The following is a 19,354-nucleotide window of genomic DNA, read 5'->3' as shown; positions in this document are numbered from 1 at the left end:
ACTGATCGACTTGATCGACCTGATCGACCTGATCGACCTGACCTGATCGACCTGATCGACCTGAACTGATCGACCTGATCGACCTGATCGACCTGATCGACCTGAACTGATCGACCTGATCGAACTGATCGAACTGATCGAACTGATCGACCTTTTTTTTTTTTAAGTATTAATTTGTATTTTAAATATCTGACTTTGCAGCTTTATTTACAAAATGTTATTTTTGACAAAACATATTTATTGTATTTGAGTTTTTTACTGAAGTCCAGAACTTGAAAACTTGAATGTATTAAATTTACAACAGAATGATGAAATATATATTTTTTTAATATATTTTAGCAGTATTTATGAATTTTTCTGAAATAAACTAGATTTTTTTTATCTTCATCAATGCTGACTGCTGTTTTTTTTTTTTTAATTAGACTGAAACGAAGCTTTGAAATTTGTCTCCCTCTGCTGGACAACATGAGGAAGTACGACACGTGAATTTCTTCTGACTCGACTTTTACTGATTTAAATTCTTTTGTTCAGTGACGTCTGTGACGAAGACGCTTTTTCTGTTTGAGTGAACGAATACGAGATTTTTATTATCACGTGGAAGATAAAGAAGAGAAATGTGCGAGTTTTTGCTGATGACGCCCCGCTGTGATGTCATCGTATTTAACCCTCCAAGATCGGGGTGAAATTTGTTTGTTTTACCGAACACGTGTGATTAGAAAAAGTGGAGAATCGAGGACATCGAGTGTTTAAAGTTGGACTGAACTGGTTCTGAGCGTCTTCTATCAGCTGGTTGATTCAGCTCAACGAGCCTCTGATGAGTCGATCACGTCCACCTGAGTGTCGTCTGAACGCTGCTTCACAACTCAAAGAAAAGGACGATCGAAGCCTCCGACCTGCTGCAGCTCGATCGACTGAAACTCATTTCACAGTTCAGAACTTTTCCTTTAAGTTTCTGATCGTTTCCAACTTCAGATAAGAGTTAAAACAGAAAAAAGAAAACACGAGAAATAAGAAATGAAATCTGTTGATAAAAAACATAGATTAAAAAAAAAAAGAAGAAATGACGACATGTTCGAGGAGAGTAAATTTAGATTTTGGTAAAGTTTCGGTTTGTGGAAGGATTAAATGAAAAGTTCAGCTGAAAGTAAAAACTGAGTCACGACCCCAATGAGAGGAAACTCCCACGGAGACGTCCGGACAATCGTCGAAACCCACAAGCGAGCTCCCCCGCCCGCGTTGGCTCCGCCCCCACACGGTGACACAGCATTCCCGAGTCACCAAAAAAAAACAAAAAAAAAAACTGACTGAAACATGACGATTTCAGGCCTTTTAGCCCGTTTTACATCGTGATTTTGATCATTTTGTTTCGGCACAGTAATTAAGACGAAAAAATAAATACCAGACTTCATCTTGAATGTCTGAAACATTTTATCCTGCAGATACCGACTCTTCTTTTACATTATTACGTTTGATTTGAACTGAACGACTCGCAGAGTAATTTGGCTCGAAGGGCGCACAACCCTGAATATAAGACCACGCCCTTTTTCCAACATCTATTTTTTCAGCCAGAATTGTTTTTCTTTTCCTCACCTAAAATAAATAGTTTTTGGATACAATACATGCCAATTAAAAGGTAAATTAATTTAAATATAAAACAAATAAAAATCCTCATAAAGATGTTCTCTTCCATTATTTTGTATTTTTGTTGCTGTCAGACAACAAGACGAGGATGAATTAAGACGACATGTCGGCCTGCAGTCATCTCTGGCCTGCAAAAATGTCTATAATATCAATACTTACAAAAACTATTCTCCAAATAAAGTTTGAGGGTTGTGGGGATTACGTGAGTTTCTCAGGAGACACGATAGAGTGTGAAAGCAGCTCAGAGTTTCTGTACATGAACCTCGGGCACTTTGTGGGGACGCAAAGACACCAGCAGGCGGAGACACTAATTAAAACCCTGCACTCGTTGTCAAACAGCACAAATCTATTTTCCTTCAGAAAACTCGTGCAGGACCGACCGATCCCCAAACACAATTTTTCAGCTGCCGGTTTACAGTCGGCCTCGCTGGAAGGCGAAATGAATACGTGGACCTTTAACGATGACGTTCACAGGTCATTTTATTTCAAACTTTAAACTTTGCAAAAGAGCAACTGATGACTGTTTTTTTTTTTGCAATCATAATGTTTATAGGTGGGAAAATCAAATCTCTACCACACACAAGAGGATGTGGTGTGTGTGTGTGTGTGTGTGTGTGTGTGTGTGTGTGTGTGTGTGTGTGTGTGTGTGTGTGTGTGAGAGAGACTAACGGTTTGCCCACAAGAAAAAAAAAACATCACGTTGAGGCTTCTAAGAAACACAGAGGTAGATTTATTTGGAGTAGTCGACCACATAATTCCTGTTAATTAACATTTACCCAGAAAGATGATGGTGTGTGTGTCTGCAAGTGTGTGTGTGTGTGTGTGTGTGTGTGTGTGTGTCTGCAAGTGTGTGTGAGTGTGTGTGTGTGTGTCTGCAAGTGTGTGTGAGTGTGTGTGTGTGTGTGTCTGCAAGTGTGTGTGAGTGTGTGTGTGTGTGTGTCTGCAAGTGTGTGTGAGTGTGTGTGTGTGTGTCTGCAAGTGTGTGTGTGTGTGTGTGTGTGTCTGCAAGTGTGTGAGTGTGTGTGTGTGTCTGCAAGTGTGTGTGAGTGTGTGTGTGTGTGTGTGAGTGTGTCTGCAAGTGTGTGAGTGTGTGTGTCTGCAAGTGTGTGTGAGTGTGTGTGTGTGTGTGTGTGTGTGTGAGTGTGTGTGTGAGTGTGTCTGCAAGTGTGTGTGAGTGTGTGTGTCTGCAAGTGTGTGTGAGTGTGTGTGTGTGTGTGTGTGTGTGTGTGTGTGTGTCTGCAAGTGTGTGTGAGTGTGTGTGTGTGTGTGTCTGCAAGTGTGTGTGAGTGTGTGTGTCTGCAAGTGTGTGTGAGTGTGTGTGTGTGTGTGTCTGCAAGTGTGTGTGTGTGTCACACTGGCAGAAATAATTCATCTGTTGTACGAAAGAGGAAAAAAGATGTTGCTGAAGGGTTTTTACATTTTCATAATGAAATTATTTGATGCATCTTTTAATTTAATGTCGTCCATCTTCACCAGAGATTTCCAGCTCTTCCAGAAATCTGGATGAATCTGGATGAATCTGAGATGTTCCCGGGCCAGATCCAGGTTACTGTTAGTATTAGTGTTAGGTTTTTTTGTTTTTTTTTACTTGTATTTTACTTTAATTGAAGTAGTTTAATACACACGGTGTCCATCAGCTTCTTTATTCTTCATAGAAGCCAGTTTTAAGTCGACTATAGTGAGTTTTAACTTACTTCTGAACTACAAACCCTGTTTCCAAAAAAGATGTGTAAAATGTAAATAAAAACCGAACCTGAAACCTTGTGAACCCACATTTAATTCAAAATAGACCAATTATAACATATCATATGTTGAAATTGAGAAATTTTTATTGTTTGAGTTTGATGGCAGCAACACATTTCCAAAAAAGTTGGGACACAGTCAACAAAGGACTCTGAGAAAGGCTGCGTGGGCAAATAGTGCAACAATTAAGAAAAATTAAAGTTAAAGTAAAGTTTCTAAGCATTTGGGGATTTCATAATAAAAAATGTGAATAAAAACTAGTTTATTTTACTCTAAATAATAAAAATACATACTTGTGCTTTTCTTTTAGTTTTTTTTTTTGTGGTATTGTTGCTCTTCACCTCCCCTGAACTTCGCATGACGGTAAACTTTAAATATGCCTCTATATTAAAAAAAATAAAATAAAATAAAGAATAGTAAATTTATATGGACTCTGCACTTGATTGAAGGTTAAAATATTTCGGGGCAATCCCTGGAAATAATGTTCCTGCTCAGAGAAGCGTTTTTTCTCGCTGAGGTGATGATTCATGTTTCGTTGAAAGCTTTGTGGTGGCGTTTCCACCAGCAGGGATGCTGCCGTGACATTTGTTGCTGTCAGCACTGATGACATTTCCACCGGTGCAGAGACGAACTCTACCCACAACCATGATCACACTTGTCCCGACTATAACATTATTTGTCGCATTCCTACCGGCCTCATTTCATCCATACAAGTGGACACGCCGACGTTACATCCGTGTGATTATTGAACAAATTAGAGATACGAGGCACAACGCTCTTTGGATGGTTCTAACTTTCAGACCAGTTACAGGAAGCAAATAATTACTCATTAAACAAAAGAAAATGGGGGGAAAGGTAGAAATAAGTCACGGTGGCGCATATAGAGAAGAGAGCAGGCTAATAAACTGTAATTTGGTGCAAGAAGTCAAAACTCACCTTGAAAAACGTAAAACGAAGCCGAAAAAACGTATTTTCAGAGTGGAAAAATAATTCCCACCAAAATACTGATGATAGTACAAATGGCAACAAAATGAGTTGGTTGAGTCATTCTGCAACTCGAAATACAGGAACGTAGGAGGTTTATGTGTTGTATAGTTTTGTCCGCAAAATTGCAACGTGAAACCAAAGCGAGATGGATCAAAAGCATCAGAAACGCGAACCTGTTTTTACTTTCAGGTGTAAAAAAAAGTCCTTTTACTCCGTCAGCAGGTCGCAGTGAGACGTGAAAAAACTCAGAGCTAAAACCGATATTTTTATTTGAACTAAGTCAAATAATAATTTATTTCAGCTGCTTGTATCCACGATTTAAGTCCTTCATCCCCGACCCACGGCTCAAGACCAACAGGCGAGGGTCAGAACCAGATCAACCGGTAAAATCGAAAGCTTCGCCATCAGGTTCAGGTCGATTTCCACTAAAACATCACGGTACTTTGGCCGCGTAGAGGGCGACAAAAGATGTCAAATCGTCCAATATTTTGCAAGAGACGCCGAAAAATCTTTTGACATAATCTTTGTTTCTCCTTTTTTTTTTTTACCTCGTTAATAACTTAGCTTGTGACCCTTTAAATCAGATGATGTGATTTGGCCTCGGTTGTATCTCCTGATGTGTTTTATGCTGCCATCCAGACAACGTATCTTTCAGGGAAGGCTTTGTTTTACCAATCTAAAGAAAAAAAAAAGATGACAAAGGAGACCCTGAACTGTTGAGCAGCTGAAATCCTATATCGGACAAGAATGGGACCACATTTCACTTTCTAAACTCCAGCAACTGGTCTCCTCAGTTCCCAACCATTTACAGAGTTTTGTAAAAAGAAAAAGTGACACAACACGGTGGTAAACATAACCCTCGCGAGACGTGTTGCTGCCATCAAATTTAAAATGAGCATAATATTTTTCATAAAACAATAAAAACTTTGGATTACTGGTTATTTGGAAAAAAAATTTTTGTAGACCACCGAAAAACAGTGCAGATAACCTGCAACATGCACAACACTTGCATGCACACAAGCTTGAATTCTTGAGCACTACTTGAATTCTGCTCCAGTTTAACCACTCTGACCAGAGATTTCTTCTCACTCTGTGCACGTGTGTGTGTGTGTGTGTGTGTGTGTGTGTGTGTGTGTGTGTGTGTGTGTGTGTGTGTGTGTGTGTGTGTGTGTGTGTGTGTGCTGTCAGTGAGTGGAAGTGAAGGGAAACCTGACCAGGGAGACTCCTGTGAGCGTACGTTTAGCAGCAGCGCAGCGACTTTAAGAGGAAAATTGTCGTTGGTGCTGCTGATTGCGGTGCTGCTGCTTCTGAGCCCACAGACCACAACCACTGAGACAGACAGAAACGTAGGGATGCAGACAACTGTATATAAAGACCCGTAGGTCAACAGATAGGTATCACTGACGAGACAAACACTTCATCGCTCTCTCAGCCTTCCCTCTTGCAGTTACGATCGGTGTGTGTTGAAGTCAAGAGCTCTGATATGTCTTCGTGGAGCGTTTCCGTGTGTCTGCTGGTGTTACTGGGAGTCGTGTTGGTGTCTGGCGGTCCGGTCCAGTTCATCACCGAGACAATGAAGCAAGACCAGGAGTCCATCGCCAACGAGCTGGTGAGTTTTCCCTCCGTGGCGTTCCACAGAGCTCAATCCTAGATCCTCAAATGTTTTCCATTCAGCCTACTAATATTTAGCGTAATCACGACATTTAAGTTTTATTTATACAACCTGTAGTTTAAGATTATAGACAGGAAGAAATCTGAGATGTATTAAGGAGCGTGTCAATGAATGAATTTAAGAAGATGTCGGCCTCTGAAACCTCCTTTGAAACGGCAGACTTACGGATTAGAATCACAAACCTCCTCCACAATGATAAATACTTTGATTTACACACTTTTGATTAAAAATAAGGACTTTATTTATTTTTATAACCATATATATATTTATATTATTGTGAAAATGATGGATGAGGATTATTCAGTTTCTCTCTGATAGACAGTGTTGTTGCAGGCTTTTTGTTCCTGGAGAAGGGTTTTGGTGGTATTTGAAAATCTTTCTGGGGTTTAATGTTTTTCTAACAAAAATACACTTAGTGAATTTTTAAGAATGAGTGGCAACTCTTCACGGAGTTTAAAATGATATATGTGATATAAAACTTTTCTTGTGTTTTTTTGTTTTTAATATGTTGGTCTAAATTTATTCTTTTTTTCAGATTTGCTAAAGTTTCTAAATTAGATTTTTTTTTTAAAAGAAATTTGCAGATCTAAACTGATGTTTGGATTCTTGTGACTTCAAATACTGACGGTCGGATTTTATATCTGCAGGAACAGCTGATTAAAAACACATTTTTTTAGTAGAATGGAATGTTGATGTTGAGCTTCTTCACCTTCAAACAAAATCAGATGCAATAAAATGTGTATTTAGGTTAGGTTAGGTTAAGTAGTTACTTTATTACATTTTTTTTCGCTACAGCAGCATACAGGAAGCAATAAGATAATAATAGAATAATAGAAAAGCAATAAAATAGCAGTAAAATAGCAGTAAAAAATATAAAATATAAAATATAAAATGCATAGTATATACAGTATATACAGTACAGTATATATCTATATATATTATATACAAACAACCAAGAAACACAGTCAATAGTGTTATTGTTGTGTGATGGATTTTGCCAGAGGTGAGTTATTGTACAGTCTTATTGCGGTTGGCAGGAATGATCTCCTGTATCAGGAATAATCTCCTGTATCAGGAAAAACCTTTAAAAATTTCCCCTCGGGGATTAATAAAGTAAATACCTACCTACCTACCTACCTTGTGACAGCAGCTGGAGGAATCTTTTGGAGAACGTCCTCCTCTGTCCCTGCAGCAGGTGGAGAGGGTGGTCAGGATTATCCAATATGGATAATAGTTTGTTCAGCGTCCTCCTCTCCACCACCTTTTCCAGACTGTCCAGTTTGTAGCCGATGATGGAGCCGGCCTTCTTCACCAGTTTGTTAAGTCTGTTGGTGTCTCCGGCTCCAATGCTGCTCCCCCAGCAGACCACAGTGAAGTACAATTATTTAAAAGTATTTCTTTTGTTTTTAGGAGTTAAAGCTGCCAGAGATCGGCAGCAACCCGCTCTTCACCTCCGTCATCAACAGTATGAACTCCTCCTGCCAGGTACACACACACACACACACACACACACACACACACACACACATACATACATACATACATACATACATACATACATATACACACACACACACACACACACACACACACACACATTTTCAGTTGAATTGTTGAATCGGTCGTTCACTTATTTGAATATTATAAATCGGACCTAAAATGGAGTCTTGAGGAACTCTGAACACGAGCGCCGACGGAAACGAGAAACCTTTTTGGTTGTTCAAGTTTCCGTGAAATTTGGTTAATTGGTTAAATTTCTGTAACTTTGCCCAAGAATCCAGACATGTTGATCATTTTCTGGCACAAAAGTGTCAGAAATTCACTTTAGTGCTTTTCATTTGTACCCCGTTATAATTGAAACTCTATCAAACCCAACGTTAGTCCCTGAGCACTGACTCCCAGGCGTTCCTTCCTCTCCGCAGATAAAAGACAACGTTCAGCTGATGAACGCCACGCTGGACGTCTACATGCGGATTTTCTCCAGCATCCTGCAGCACGACCGCCACCGGCACCACAACGGCAAGACCAAGGGTCTGCTGGACGGCCTGTCCAAGACCAAGAGGTCCCATGTGGTGTCAGCTGTGATGAAGCGCAAGAATTACATGGAGAACCTGAGGAGCCACCTGAGCTACCAGAACCGCGACAAGGAGCAACTACTCAGCGAGCTGAGCCAAATAAAGGTATGTTATTTTCACAATAAATAGATTTCAATTCCACTTAATAACCCAACATTAATTAAAAAAGAAAAAAAACAACTCGTAGGTTGAAACAACCAACTAGTTGTGGTTAAACTTCAACCAATACTGTGACTTATCAATCCAAATCGCCTGTAATCAAAATGAAAAAAAAAAATTCAAGGCTTTAGAACAGCCGTTCATAAACCAAGAGCTGAGTTGGTTACCGCCTGGTAGCGCATCTGACCTTTGACCTTTGACCTCAGAGAGAATCAATAGGTCTGAAGTATCTTAAATCTTCCTTTAATATGAGTCAGGAAAAAAAGTCATTTCATTATTGTTGAAATTGACCAACAGCAGATGAAGTTGCGTAGAGGTTTATGTTTTAATGATTACAAATACCCTTTTAAAAGAAAACGTTGCAAGAAAAGACGCCAAAAATAAAAACCAGGAAAGTAACGACGGACGGTGGAGACGGTAAATAAAAATGTTGTTTCTTTTTCAAATGAATCATCTTACAATAAGCGCCCGTTAGTTCCTCCCACGACTTTCCTTTATTTATGTTAGTGAACATAAATCTGCGCTTATAAACATCTAATTTATGTATTCTTCTGCGTCTTCTGAAATAATTCTGAGAGCTACTTTTGTTCGATCCAGACTTCGGTTTTAAGTCGTTGGCAACTTTGTTTCATGTGTAAACAAACTGCAGACGCGGCGTCCACCCAGCAGGGGGCGCTGCAGGAGGAGGTTTTTTATTATTATTATTATTATTATTATTATTATTATTAATAATAATAATATCATCATGTTTCTAACCGGAGGTGAACTTTCGTCTCTTTGCAGGTCGACAACCTGCTTGTTCAGAAGAAGGCGCTGGCTGAGTTCTTGGAAGTCTACCAGGCGGCTTCTGTGAATGGCTACCAGAGCTGCTGATCCCGCCCACAACACCTCTGCAGAGTATAAATACTTCTGACTATCAGAGGTGCTGGGAATTCATCTCTATGACAACCGCTTGTCCCTCATGATTTAATTGATTTGTTTGTGTTTATTTGCATTAAGCATTTAAAAAAATAATTATATTTATTTATAACTTTCAGATTTCCACACATTCACAGTTCATCATATTTATTTTCTTTCTTTAAAAAACTGATTTTAAACCATTTCTCAATGCGGTGCTCCACTTAACTGAGTTGTATTTATTTTTGTGATCATTTAATGTATTTTATTTATGATTTATTTATCTTAATTTATTTTTCTTCTTGTCATCTTAAAACGGGATCTTGTTGGTTCGAATAAAAGCAGAAAAAGAAAATGCAAAATGTGTTTGTCATGAGCACGTTTCATGTTTGATCTGAAACGCTCCTTTAAGATAACGACGATGATAAAAGTCACCGCAGACAGATGTGCTGCTCCGACAGCCGCCGCTCATCTGGTTTCAGTGGTTTTATCAGATATCGACGGTTCAGACTCACGAGAAAAAAATTAGAATATATTTTTTTCATAAAACCATCAATTTCTCCATTTCAGCGTTTGATATGGGAAAGGTGCCCGTTTACCACTGTGTTGTATCACCTCTTACTTTTAACAACACTCTGTAAGTAAGTCCAGAGAAGGCGGCGGTGTTTCTGGATCATGTTTCTATCTGGTTTCTTCTTTGGAGAGATTTTAACCTGCATTTGTGGACGCAGCGATGAACTGTGTTCACAGACGATGGTTTTCACGTGTTCCTGAGCCCATGCAGTGATTTCCAGTCTTTTGGTGACCCCGTCCCGACTTTTAAAAAAACGTGTTGCTGCCATCAAATTCAAAATGAGGATATATTTTTCATAAAACCATAAAATTTCTATTATCTAAAACTGTCTAAAAGCAAAATTAGTGTCTCGATCTGTGGTTTCTGGAAAACATGCAAAGATCGAACTGGAAGAAAGAAAAGAGGAAGAAAGTTTCTGAGTGGAATCAGAGTTCCCATGCGCTTCCTCTGACATCACCGTGTTCCCCAGCTCTGCACCAATCACGCAGAGGGATTTCCCCACCCGACAGCTTGTGATGTAATGACGGAGTCACAGGACAGATGAGCGGTTAGATGTGTGAGTGACGACGAACCGACCAACCGTCCACACCTGCCTGCTCGTTAACAGACTAGTTCATTAATTAATTAGCTTCATTCTGCCTCATTTCAAACAATTTCCTTGAAATTTACCACAACAATCACCAAATTTAGACACAGCAAAACAAAATGACAGAAAATAGATGTCAAACAACCCCATTTTTTCTTGTAAATAATAAATAACATTTGTCTTCTTTGTTCGTGACAACAAACAAAAAATGTATAATAGTGACCTTCAGTTTCCGTTGACCTAAATCTGGGCTCTAAAGGAAAAACAGCATTTCTACTTGTGGTACTTTGTGGATGTGAGTTGCGTGTTAAAGCCACAGTTTGACTCAGGTGTGAGGTGCGATGCGTTCAGGGTTTATCCCTCAAACCGAAGCCAGGCAATGGAACTTTTCTCACTTAAGTGGGAGGAAAGATGACAACATCGGAGAAAAAAGTCCTGGTTTCTCCAAAGTTTCGAAAAACTGATTAATCTGCCCGACAGACTAAGACGGACGGGATGAGTCAGACGGCCGTCCCATCTACTGTTGACCTGATATTACATTTTAGTTTTCTGGTCGTTATATTTTAATAAGCGTACACCTTCGGTTAATTTTTAAACTATTGGAGCCTTCAACCAATCAGCATCGACCACCATGTGACCTATGTTGCGCGCCGAAACTCGACCACTGCTTTCTAATCCTTCAGTGCCCACAGATCGCCTATTGCCCCGTCCTTTGACCCCCAGAATCAAATCAGTTCATCGTTGAGTCCAAGTAAACGTTCGTACCAAATTTAAAGAAGTTTCCTCGAGCCCTTCCTGAGATATCACCTCCATGAGACTGGGACAGATAAACAACCTGAATATATTGCTGTTGCAAAGGGAATTAAATATAATATTTCTAAAGTAAAGCAATAAGTCGGGAAACCAGAATGGCTTCTTTTTTATTTGAAAGATTCAGTTGAACTTCTGCAGAAACTTCTGTGAAAACTTCCAGCTGTGAAACACCTTCCAGTGTTTGCCCGCATCCTGTCACACCTGAACAACAGCAAGCCGAGCTGTCTGCCTTCCTGCTGAGCTCAGCGCTGTCAAGCATGTCAAAGGTCACAGGCTGCTGCTTTTCTAGTTTTATTCCAGAGTGAACAATAATCGACAACACAGTTACAGAATAGCTTCAGAGATAAAATTCCTTCACCGAAACATCCTCTCCTTTTAAGATAAGACTTAAAGAAGCAGCGACTCCTGCTTTGGTTTCACTTTTGTTTTCATTGTTTCCTTCGATTGCACCATGCAGCAGGTGTTTTCCACCTCCTGCATGCTGCATAATATTTTCAACATTCCTGCTGCATAATTTTTTTTTTATTATTTCAGCGTATTTCTCAATAATTATACCTCACTGTGTACTTGAATTACAAGAAGAAGCTTGACATTTAGCGTGTTTCCTTTAAACTAAACGAGACATGGTAAAAACACTTCACACCCAGCAGGTATCTGGTTTGTGACATTATTTCCTGTCTGACAGATCTCTGCTGCACTATTATTACCTCAATAGTAGTTGTATAATCTGCAATGTTCATGCATTATATCATGTGATGTTCCAGAAAAATGATCCTGATTATAAGCAATTGAGGGGAGTGCATGCAACAGTTGGGGATGTCATGTCATGGCAGCTTATATATGGACCTTTTTTTGATAAATATTACATTACATTTCATTTATCTGACGCTTTTATCCAAAGCGACTTACAATAAATGCATTTCAACCATGAGGGTACAAAACCAGAACAACAGGAGACAAGAAAATACAATTTCTTCCAGAAAGCCAAACTTCAAAGTGCTATCAGTAAGTTCCATGTTAAGATACTAAAGTTCTACTATTCAAGGTAAAGCCAGAAGAGGTGTGTTTAAAGTTTGCGGCGGAAGATGTATAGATCTATAACAGTTTGCAAAAACAATAATAACCTCATAAAAAGGTGTTTAATAATGTTTCAGTCTTATCGACACCCCGAGCTGACAGTTAGTGCTGATCGGGAGGTTTTTACTGCTTGGAATAACAGCAATTTGGTCAAATATCAATGCCTTTCATTACTTTTAGTAAATCAGGTGTGCTTCAGGTCGGCCACGCCCCTTTATTTTTTTTGTGTGCATCTCACACCTGAATGTCGTTGAATCGTCAGCGGATCTGTATATCAACTGCTTCATGTTGTTTGTGAACGGCCGTCATGAAGCCTCCAGTTCGGACTTTTGGCCGTCGCCATCCTTGCTACTTCCGAGCAGGTTTATGAGCAGGAAGTGACCTGATTGGAAACCCAATGACACTGTCTACGACCACAGGCCTATCAATCAAACAGACACGCCCCCAAAAACAGGTCTTCTTGAATCTTCTTTTCTAATGAATGAGGGATTATTTTCAGATGGACCTCCAGAAAACTAATAAGAAGGAGTGACTTTAGCTAACAACACCGAGATAACTGATGGACACATTTTATTCACTTTGGATTTGATGAGAGAAGTTGAATGGGAGTCTATGGAGCCGGAGGCTTTTTGGAGCCGACCTCTAGTGGCACTCGCTGGTATTGCAGCTGAAGACACTTCTGCATCGGAACCATTTTACAGAACTGGAAGCTCCAAACACTTTTATATCCAGTCTGTGGTTGTGAAGCCGGTGTTGTGGAACCAGTTGGAGTGGCTCAGGTGGACAACTGGAGGTTTCCCATGCAGCTGGCAGGACGTCGACCCAGAACCTGCTGAAGGAAGATAATACAAATCTCTTCGCCTCGGGATCCTCCGGTAGGACCTGCAAGACTTTGCTCAGGAGAAGGTGGTCGTGGTTTAACTGCTGCAACCCAACTCAGCACTTTTAATGGTTCAAATCAACGGTCCAACCTTTCATCTAGTTTATCTAACCGATGACGGCCCTCTGGAAGAAGGTGTTACCTCCTTCAAACCTGCAACAGACGGATCTTAACGGGTTCCATTACGTTTCTACTGGATCGAAATGATTTCCAATGAAGGCTGCAGCCCAAAAAATGTTTCCGTCGGTTTTCTACTCGAACGCCTTTCAGCTGCATGCAAATTCACTTCTCTGCTAGAAACCAGCAGAATCTCCCAGTTTGACCAGTAAAAATCAAGCAAACTTTTAATTCCAATAAAAGACAGCGTTTTCAAAATCTACTGCAAATGATTTATTGCCTGACGTGTGCGAGTGGGAGACCCCTCACCCACTTCTATGAAGTTGGGTGATTTAAAGGAAACTTTAAAACCACATTTTCACACCTAGATCATTGCCGCCTCGCTCTCTCTCTCCTCCTGCGGGTCGACTCACTCCCTCATCGGGTTATAAAGAAAAAAATTTGCGACAAGTCAGAACAGTTTGAACCGAGTTCAGGGTGAGAGAACATCAGAGTCAAGACAGTCAGACAGTCAGACAGTCAGAGCATCTATCAGACAGACGGACGGGAAAACTGAATCGTCGCCACTACAGGAACCGGTTTTCATGATGGTTGGGGTGCTGAGTGCAGCGGTCTGTCTGTCCCTGTGGTTGTCCGTGTGTCAGGTCGGAGGCTCTTACATCCCGCAGGAGATGAACAAAACCATCCAGAACCTCCTGCAGCACTATGTGAGTATGGACGGTACTTTGAGGGACTTTGAGGGACTCTGCAGGTACGAACTCACAACTGTTCGTACTGCTGCTGCTGACCTACTGTTTCCTCCTTGCTCACCACAAACACACACAGACACACACACATGCGCAAACACACCTCTGACTTTTGCACAGCGTGGTTAAAGGGCCATTCTGATGTTTTTAACCCATTAACACCGAAATATGGTGCATTTAACATCCAAATAGTCGTTGGTGGTGCATTTAAGGACACCAATGACTCATATATCTACCAAAATATGGAGTGTCCTTGAATGCACCCAAGAGATTTTCGGTATTTTTCTAACAACATGTTTGATTATCGTTCGGCAAAGACTCTCAAAACTCTGACATCCGACTTTCCTCGAATGCACCGAAAGTTTAAAGAAACTTCTGTTTGACATTGTTGTTTGATTCATTTTTTGATTCGTTTTTTGGTCTGACTGTCTTTGAATGCACCATTAAGACAAGTTGTCAAAGCAGTCATTTTGCAATCTATTGGGCGCCATTTACACCTGAATAATAACAATGATGAAAAAACTTGATTTATGTAAAACTGAAAATGTTTGTCTGTCTGTTTTCTTTTTTTGCAGAAAATTACAAATAAAGAGAAATTCAACGGGAAGCCGGTCTTCACCATGAAATCACTGACTGGCAAAAGAGAGGTAAATCAAAGTAATCTTCATTATTCGGTTTCTATTTATTGACAAACAGGAACAGGAAGTCTCTTTGGTTGGTTTGTGTTGTTCGTCTGCTCGACTTTCGCTCTTAATATGTCCAAGTCACCCAAAGAAATACCGCTAAAATGCTGCATACAAGACAAACTGTACTCTGGGAATTTTACCCTGAATTTAACCTTCCAGCCGCACAAAACCTAAACTCCAGCCGCGATCTTAAACTTCAAAGAACAGATGAAGAGTTTAAGAAATCAGCTTGAATATTTTATTTTTAAGCTAGCTGGAGTAGTTAGCTTAGTTTATCGTAGCAGCAACAGTGCTAAACCTGGCGGCCTCGCTGTGATGACAACACAAATATTTCCAGCAGGTAACAGGCCTGAAACCACAATTAGTCATTTTCAACGTTTCTCTTGAAGCTTAACAGTCGAGATCAGTCAGTTTCGGTGGAGTTTGTAGGCGTATGTTGACGATTCTTCCGTTCCTACACTATACATTAAGCTAAGCTAACCGCTAACGTCCCGGCTCCAAATTTTCCAACAGAAGACAAACAAGTTTTCTTCTGAACATGTTTTAACTGTTCATTTGCTCATATTTAAGGTGCGTTTGTTCCATATGAAGTGCGCTAGAAGGTGACGTCTTTCAACTTCTGTTCACGTACCGTCGAGCTCCGCCGTGTTTTGGTTGAGTTGTGATTGCTGAGTCAGCAGCTGGCTGCTGTTTTTCAATTTCCTCAGATTCCTGTGAACCTTTTTTTTGTTCAACCGGAATTTTTGTTGGGGTTTTTGTGGGCTCGTATTTCCTTGCTGACTCTGCATCATGCACCCTTTCTGCAACTATTCTCAGACTTTCACTCTTTACCAACAACGATTCAAAGCCATGAAGTGTGGCTGGTTTTTGGAGTGCCGAGCGCCAACACGGCCGAGTTGAACCGACCGGTCGGTTTTGGTGTTTCACTTGTTTGTTTGTGTCTTTTTGGGATGTCTGCTGTGGTTTCAAAGATAAAAATCAGTTTCAGGTTCAGATCTGAAGATCTTAAACTGAGAAGCTAACTCGAGCGTGTGTTTGACTTGACGTTCAACGCTGCCATTGAAAGATTATAAGACTTCCTGCCTGTTATTTTTTTTTATTGTATATTAAAGATTAATCGCTTAAAGCACAAAATCTGCAGAGTAAAAGTTATCGTATTGTCATGAGATGTGATTAAAGCAGTAATTTAAATTAAGTTTCTCTTAATTGTAAAACCTTTCAAGGTTGGTTTGGTTTATCTGCCGCCATCAGTTTCAAGCTCGTCTTATAGAACAGTTGAAAATATTGTTAGTTATGAGATGGAAGCCCGTCCGAACTCTGGAAATGCTGTCGGATAATTTGTGACTTGATTGTCGGCAATTAAAACGTAAGATATAACAAATATTTAACGATGTGGACTTTTTAGCCAGTTGGCTGCACCGCTGGTTGTGATTTTTGTTGTTGTTGTGTTTCAAAAACATTTTGAAAGAATTTTAGTCAATAATTTTGCTGAATTTTAATCACATTTCGGTATTTAGCTTAAAGGCCATGCAGCATGTGCTCCCCTCTGGGTTTTTCCATCACAGCTGTAACATGTCATCATATTAGAATTTGTTCCAGTCCAAAGAATTTCTGTGACTCATCTGCGCTAACAACAGTTAACTAGTCTGATTTAAAGGAAAAAAGTTGAACATATTATATCATTTTAGAAGTTCAGATTGTTTTTCACCAAATGTCAAAACTTTGAACTACAACCTCTGGATTCTTTTTTATCCAAATGAGTCTGACGCCTGTTAGCGATGCTATAATATGACCTTCAGGTTTGAGTGGTATTTCCCTTTCAGACTCACTTTTCACTCATTGTTTCTCCTGTGTGGGAAACCACAGTGTTTTTTCCATGGTGAAAAAAGTTTTCAGCACTTTGAGGTTGAAAATTTTCATCAACACCATTTCGTCTTTTATATACATAAAAAAAAGAACCATACCACTGCTTCTATATGGTTTTATTATTTTAGTTATTTATAACCTCTGTGTTTCTCTTCCTCAGATGAAGATGATGGTCATGAGCGGCATCCTGGACTCGTACGAGAAGCTGATCGGCCACATGTTGAAGCAGCTGCCGACTCCGAGTCCCCAGATGACCGCTGGCGGGTCGGAGGCGGGCGGAGACATCAAGACGTCGCTGAACTACATCCTGAACAAGATCCAGCTTCTGAAGGATAACAACTATCAAGAGCAGAATAAAGTCCTGCTGCAACTGCACGCCTTCAAACACATTCAGGTGAGAGGCTTGTGAAAGGCTCGAGAAAAGTTCATGTCAGGTTTCTGGTGGTCTGAAAGTGATGTTTATGGAAGAGCTAAGTTGAGTCTAAAGGAAACTTGAGGGCTTGGAGTACCTCCAACCTTCAGGGAAGGAGGGTTTAATTGCGGCCTAAGGTTCGACTTATGCCGGCTCTCTATCATCGTGGTAACTGTCAGATTAGGCAATCAAAGAGCTGTAAATTGTCTTTGTCGGGACACTGGAAACACTACAAGTATGACCACCGACCAATCAGCGTTAACTTACGCCAAACCAGGCAGGAAAAGAAGCAACAAAATTTGGACAACGCTAGGCTGTCGTGTGATGTCACACTATGAGGACCGTTCGTCGTTCCCGACGTTCACAGTCGGGTTCGACACTGGACATTTTTTCGGCGAGGACTTAATCGGAAGTCCTATCGTCTGATTCTGGCATTACGGAAGGCTTATGTACGACTTTTTAGGCCTTAAGGCTCGGCGAGGCCCACCGTCCGGTTCATGTTGGGTTTATGAGGAAGCTTATGGAAGGTTTGCGCCGGTCCTCTGGAGGGACGATGTCGGGGCCTAACGAGGACTTTGAGGGACATCAGGTCGGGTTTATGTAGCTTAAAGTAATGAGAAGTTTACTTTAAGTCAATCTTTAAGTTTATGTAAAGTTTGTGAAGGTCTGACAGGTGACGTAAAGCCTTAGAGTAAAACTTCATTCAGGGTTCGAAGGCTCAGGAAGGTCGACATTACTGAAAGGTTTTATTGGACGTCGTTTAAACGCAGCTCTGTGTTGTGTTGTTGTTTATTATTGTGTCTGTGTGATGTTGTTTTCCTCCATTTGACTATAAAGCTTTCTTGTGTGTCGTCTTTTTCTCCTTCCAGATGGATAACTTCGTTGTCCAGAGCAAAGCATTGTGGGAGCTGCCGTTGATGTACGAGGAGGCGAGCTCGTTGTCCAACGACGCCACGAAGAGGCGGCGGCGGCGGCGGCAAGCGAAGGCCAAAAGTCACCTGAGAATCTGAAAGCACGACGAGGACGACGACAGCAGCAAAGCTAAATGACAACAAAAACAGTAAAACAAGTTGAAAGGATATTTAATGACACATTTCAAATTCAAAACAAATCCAAACGATACCTAAACTGAAGCAGGTGTGCCGATTTAATTATTTATTCTGTTTGAAGATTATTTCCTATTTATTTATGAAAATGACATTGAACCAGCAGCTGAAGCTTCATGAATATTTGTGCAAAAATGTTACATTTTTAAATGGCGTTCGGTGTTCGATACTTGAAGAGACGATTTAATCTGTGAAATGTTTTTAACTGCAGGATGACAACAGATTTGAACTAAAAGAACTCAACATGGAGTTTAACTTGATCATTATTACCTGGAAATACTTGATTTGTTTGATTTTTGTGTAATTTTAAGAACTGCATATGATTTAATGCTCAGAAAATCAACTCGATATAATATGTAATATGATTAATATTCAATGGATCAAGTTTATTTTATCACCTGTAATTTCGTTTTTAAAATATTTGTAGGATCTTTATATAACATAAATAATAATTAGTACCAAAGGAAAACGATCAACTACTAAAATCAGATTTTTCTTTTTTGGAATGTAACATCTTGATGCACTCTGATTGGACTGTGGTGCACAGGTGGGTGGATCCAGTCTGCCACGAGAGTCCTGATTGGTCGAAAAAGTTTAATTTATGCAATCATGTTTGAAATGCTTTCTTACATTTGTTTAATTAATTATTTAGTAAATCCTGTTATTGATTGGCCGCCCAGATTTCTTTTTTTTAAAGTGAACAAATTGAAATCTCCTCTATTGTGTCTCTGCCTTAACTTGAAGCTCTCTGATTGGATTTTCTGTTTGAGTTGTTGTTGATTTTTCCCTCAGTTGACTTTTTGTGAATCTCCACTGTCTCATGTCTAAAATAACTAATGATGAAGACGATGTTTACAGCACACCACAGTTTAATACTGACGTATTTCACTGCAGCACACTTACTGTTGGTGTCAAATAAGTACTTTACTCTTCAGGGATTTTTCTATTTTACTGACATGTCACAGTTTTCTGTATTTATTTTCTATTTAAAGTGTTAATTTAAAGGTAAATTCAATTGTTGTGACCAATTGCTGATAATTTATTATGTATTTATTGATTGGCACATGCAGAATAAAGCAGAATTAAATTGATTTTGACTTTCTCTTTTCTGAAGATAACTTTCTGACTTTTGGTTTTCAAAGAAAGAAGTCATTGATTTGACCAAAAAACTCAAAATAAACTTGCAGCACATACAGTACTTAGTGTAGATTTTCTGGAGCTTTCAGTCACATCCTCTGGCCTTCGCTGCACTAATAAAAGCTTTGCTGGAGCTCAGAGACCCTGATTCTCTGCAGGCAGACAGGAAGGTCGGAGTGT

At 39.9% G+C, this 19,354-nt stretch overlaps 1 protein-coding gene across 1 annotated transcript; it reads left to right on the top strand.

Annotated features, from left to right (window-relative positions):
* The first annotated feature begins 13,808 nt into the window (after positions 1-13,808).
* ifng1 (interferon gamma 1) lies at positions 13,809-18,292 on the top strand. Its single transcript, XM_069139394.1, has 4 exons — positions 13,809-13,928; positions 14,543-14,614; positions 16,680-16,913; positions 17,801-18,292. Exons 1-4 carry the CDS (start codon positions 13,809-13,811, stop codon positions 17,939-17,941), a joined length of 567 nt encoding a protein of 188 aa, XP_068995495.1. The 3' UTR covers positions 17,942-18,292.
* Positions 18,293-19,354: the final 1,062 nt, after the last annotated feature.

This window comes from Embiotoca jacksoni, unplaced genomic scaffold, assembly GCF_022577435.1.
Source record: "Embiotoca jacksoni isolate LCO1_2020_lvr unplaced genomic scaffold, fEmbJac1.0.p SCAF_82, whole genome shotgun sequence".
NCBI classification, from domain to species: domain Eukaryota; kingdom Metazoa; phylum Chordata; class Actinopteri; family Embiotocidae; genus Embiotoca; species Embiotoca jacksoni.
The sequence above is the reverse complement of the archived record's forward strand: the minus strand, read 5'-3'. Positions and strand labels throughout refer to the sequence as shown.